The 4,492-nt window shown below is 34.2% G+C and overlaps 1 protein-coding gene across 2 annotated transcripts; it reads right to left on the minus strand.

Moving 5' to 3' along the window:
* Positions 1-2,244: 2,244 nt before the first annotated feature.
* On the minus strand, positions 2,245-3,784 carry LOC111901910 (extensin-3). Of its 2 annotated transcripts, none has more exons than XM_023897765.2 (2): positions 2,648-3,784; positions 2,245-2,544 (listed from the first exon to the last, which is right to left on the minus strand). In XM_023897765.2, the coding sequence occupies exon 1, from the start codon at positions 3,746-3,748 to the stop codon at positions 2,669-2,671; it is 1,080 nt and encodes a 359-aa protein (XP_023753533.1). In that variant the 5' UTR covers positions 3,749-3,784; the 3' UTR covers positions 2,245-2,544; positions 2,648-2,668. The 2 variants fall into 2 exon arrangements, with proteins under 2 accessions (XP_023753533.1, XP_023753532.1); XM_023897764.2 differs by having other exon boundaries at positions 2,245-2,562.
* Between the last annotated feature and the right edge of the window lie 708 nt (positions 3,785-4,492).

Genomic DNA, 4,492 nt, shown 5'->3' on the forward strand with positions numbered 1-4,492 from the left:
TTTCGAGGGAGAATACATGTACTGCTTATGCTAGATGATACAAAAAATACACGTAAAATATTATTATTTTATATAAAAACTATAACTAGTTTATAAAATATTGGTTTAACTTTTATATGTACAACACATGAACTAGTTTTAAACCCAGATATCTATCTATATATATATATATATATATATATATATATATATATATATATATATATATATATATATATATATATATGTTATATTGTTAAAACGATATAACTTAAAAAAAAAATAACATATGCCATTTTTACTACAAAACTTTATGATTTTTACATAACATTGTGTGTCATAAAATGAATGTCATTAAACTTTGTAGTGTTTCTAAGGATTTGAACTATACATGCATATGTACAAAGTTAATACAAGAAGCATGCTTAGGTTATAAAAGCTAGTGCCTTATACTTCACATGAATACCACTTATTCTCGGCTTTTTATAACCTTTGTACGATTCATTATGCCTAGAACTTATCCATTTTTAAGTTAGGGCTAAGAGCTATTCATACCTTACTTAAGGGCTTTATAGAGAGACACTACTCATTAGCTAAAGTCTAAAAATTTAGCATACCCCACTACTATAACTGTTAATCTTAGGAGCGTGATACATATATATAGATCTGTAAGGGGTTGACATACCCACCTGCGGTTGCTAGCTACAACATTGACCGCTCAATCGAAGTCGGTGATAAGTGTCTACAATCGTTACTATGACATCCAATAAAGCTTTGTAGCATGGCATATTCAGTCACATAGCTCGGTTATAGAACTCACTGTAAACATAAACTCGAATCTATATCTCTCTTACTACAACTCATAAACTTGATTATTTCCAAACAGTTTCAAGCATGGATTTACTTATACCAAGACATCTTTTGGTTTTTCAAAGTTCATTTAAATATGGTTTACTTATAAAGAAAATACTTTTTGAACTTGTTTAAAAGTATCGTTACTGCTGTCGCCAAAAAACTGTAACTCTCACTAACCTTGTATTGACCCTCAAAACTACATTTATTTTCAGGTAATCAGTAATCAAGCAAAATCAGACGACAGATAGTCATCGATTTCAAGCAATCTAGTTTACTACTTTTTGTTATGTCTGCCTCCCTGTTTAAGGCAATTCATATATTATACTATTATTTGTAGGAACCATGTATTCAAATATCAAAATGCAATACAAATGATGTTTTGTTTACTGTTGTACTTGTGCTATATATTCAGTTTACATGTGTTCATGAACTTAGTCGCACAGTCCAACGCCTCGGCTGGGGGTATGACATTCTCCTCTTTCTAAGTATTTAGTTCTCATTGTTTTTTTTAGAATCCTGATTTAGAGTTATTTTTTTCTGTGTTCGTATTGGTTGTATTTTGTCATTCAATTCGAACGCCCGCACATCATTTGGAATCAGAGAAATCAATGAATTGTTGAACAAATGGTTTGTTGGCGTGGAGCAGCTCGTGGTCATTGCGGTGGTGGACACGTTCCACGGAATGATGGAGCTGATTTACATGATCCATGTGACATACATATTGAATGCTTGCAGCGAAGGATCCAAAAACTCTAGTTGTTGCATACAGTTTCGTTTATATTTTAACTTGAAAGTAAATTATAGGAATGACTTTATACTTTTGTTTTCAATTCTTTGGGGTTATAATAGAAAAAAACAAGTATAGTTTATATTTGGTTTCGCCGTGCTTGTTCTTTTTTAGTATATTTAGCTGTGTAAATAATCAGATAAATTCAGGAAAAAAAATTGTGGTGTTATGGAATTTAACCCTTTGCTGAAAAGTAGTAAATAATTATTTTTAGGTGAAAATGCCACAGTTTCTAATAAAGAAATCTATGAAAACGACTATATATTTATTTATTTACCTAACCTTTATATATCTTCTTTATTTCAAGTTTTGGAAACTTATATATTGAGAAACTACTCGTTTGCACACACATACGTAGCACACACACGCACACAATCTACGAGTACACACATATATAGAGCATATATGCTTTGTTGAAAAGTTAATAAAACGCTTTTAGCTTTTTGCCTCACCCTTGCAAAGGCCTGCACCTGGTAAACATCGTTTTTTTATACGGCATACATACAACTATTTATAGGCTGTTATATTTTTTTTCCAAATTCTAATTAAATTTTATTTTATACTAGATCATGTCGAAATTTAAGTAAATTCAACATCAAACCAATAGAAAAATATTCAATGCATTTAACTAACGGGTAACCATTACCATTTAATTAACTATGAATCAAAATCACATATTGCAGATAGGAAAAATGAACGGATACATGTGAGTAATTGTTTTAAATGTTTTCATTATCATGAACCACCTAGAAATGGGGTTAATGAAAACAGAAACATGACAAACAACTATTTATTAAATACATAAACGAAATACAAGCACTTGTGGATCAACTTCGAAGATCATTACTCTTTCCTGAGGGTATAATAATATTCGTCCTCTTGAAGGTCCAAATATAACTATACTTTTGTTTATTTCTATAACCCTGAAGGAATGGAAAGAACTGTGAAAATGCAGTGAATTAGTATAAACAGAATTCTATAAAGATTATGTCCACTTAAATAATATTTAAGCAAAAAAGTGATTACCATAAACACGGTGGTAGTTGCTTAATAATGAGGAGGTGGTGGTGAACTGTAGATATAATGTGGGGGAGACTTGTACCCAGACGGTTTTCTAGGTGGAGGTGGTGATGGGGGAGGAGACTTGTGTACATAGTGTTTCTTAGGTGGAGGAGGCGGCGGTGACTTGTATACATAAGGTTTCTTTGGTGGTGGTGGTGTTGGTGACTTGGGAATTGGAGGTGGAGGAGATGGTGACTTGTATACATGATGCTTCTTTGGTGGAGGAGGCGGTGGTGACTTATATACATATGGTTCCTTTGGTGGAGGAGGTGGTGGAGACATGTGAACTGGAGGAGGAGGAGGTGGTGACTTGTAAACATGATGTTGCTTCGGTGGTGGAGGTGGTGGTGACTTGTATATGTATGGTTTCTTTGGTGGTGGTGGTGGTGGAGACTTGTGAACTGGAGGAGGAGGAGGTGGTGACTTGTATAGATAATGTGTCTTTGGTGGAGGAGGTGGTGGTGACTTGTATAGATAATGTTTCTTTGGTGGAGGAGGGGGTGGTGACTTGTATACATGATGTTTCTTTGGTGGAGGAGGTGGTGGTGACTTATATACATAAGGTTTCTTTGGTGGAGGTGGTGGTGGAGACTTGTGAACCGCAGGATGAGGAAGTGGTGACCTGTGATGTTTCTTTGGTGGAGGAGGTGGAGGTGGAGACTTGTGAACCAAAGGAGGAGGTGGTGGTGACTTGTGTACATGATGTTTCTTTGGTGGAGGAGGTGGTGGTGACTTATATATATAAGGTTTCTTTGGTGGAGGTGGAGGTGGAGACTTGTAAACCTGAGGAAGAGGAGGAGGAGGTGGTGGTGACTTGTATATATAATATCCCTTTGGTGGTGGTGGTGGAGGCTTCTGAACTGGAGGAGAAGGTGGTGATGACTTATAAGGTTCGTTTGGTGGTGGTGGTGGTGGTGAGTTGTAAACATATTCATGCTTAGGAGGTGGTGGAGATGAGTATGGGTAGGTGGCTTTGCTAAACGATGGCAGGTATGATGAAATAATAACCACCGCAAGACTAACTAGAAGGGTGCTCATTTGAGACATCTTCACTTTCGTTCCCATTTCTACTAAAGAATTGGGATCCAAGTTGTGAATTCTGAGCCTGCATCTCCATCATTTATATAGCTGAAAATCTTCCTTCTTGCAGTTAAAATAATAATAATTTTACTACAGTAGTATCACGCCATGCAAAAATACTTGTAGGCAAACATAATGCATGCCATAAGATGGCCATGCTTTCGGCCATGAAATTTTCCATGTTTGGGTTTATGCCTTTATGGTATATTTATCATAGGGTTCTCATTCTTCTCTTATTTCAAAATTGATTTGAATGTCTCATTTTATTTTATTTTTACTACAAAATAAAAGACAAGTTTCCTTTTGGTTAGAGATCACCAAAACTAATGGTGTAGTCTTTTGAACAAATTAATGTCACTCAACGGTCATTTATTGTGCAAATAATTTGGTTAAATTATTTTAATTTTCAGAAAATTATTTTGTTGCAATATCACATCATTTCATGGAAAAAGCATACCACGATTATTTTAAAGATATTTTATTGTTATTATAACATCTCGAATGAGAGGTTGATGGAGATGTTAGATATTTAAAATCGATTTACGAAGTAATTTTTTTACAATTAGAGACGATGTAATTTTTTGTTTGGATAATTCAACACTTCGTGATGAAATAAATGGGTTTTTAAGTTCGGAAAATTTCATATATACCCTAAATAAAGAAGGAAATATTATGTTTGCCCTATTTAATTCCTAAATATTGTATATACCCTAAATAAGCATCTATAAT

Source organism: Lactuca sativa, chromosome 6, assembly GCF_002870075.4.
Source record: "Lactuca sativa cultivar Salinas chromosome 6, Lsat_Salinas_v11, whole genome shotgun sequence".
NCBI classification, from domain to species: Eukaryota; Viridiplantae; Streptophyta; class Magnoliopsida; order Asterales; family Asteraceae; genus Lactuca; species Lactuca sativa.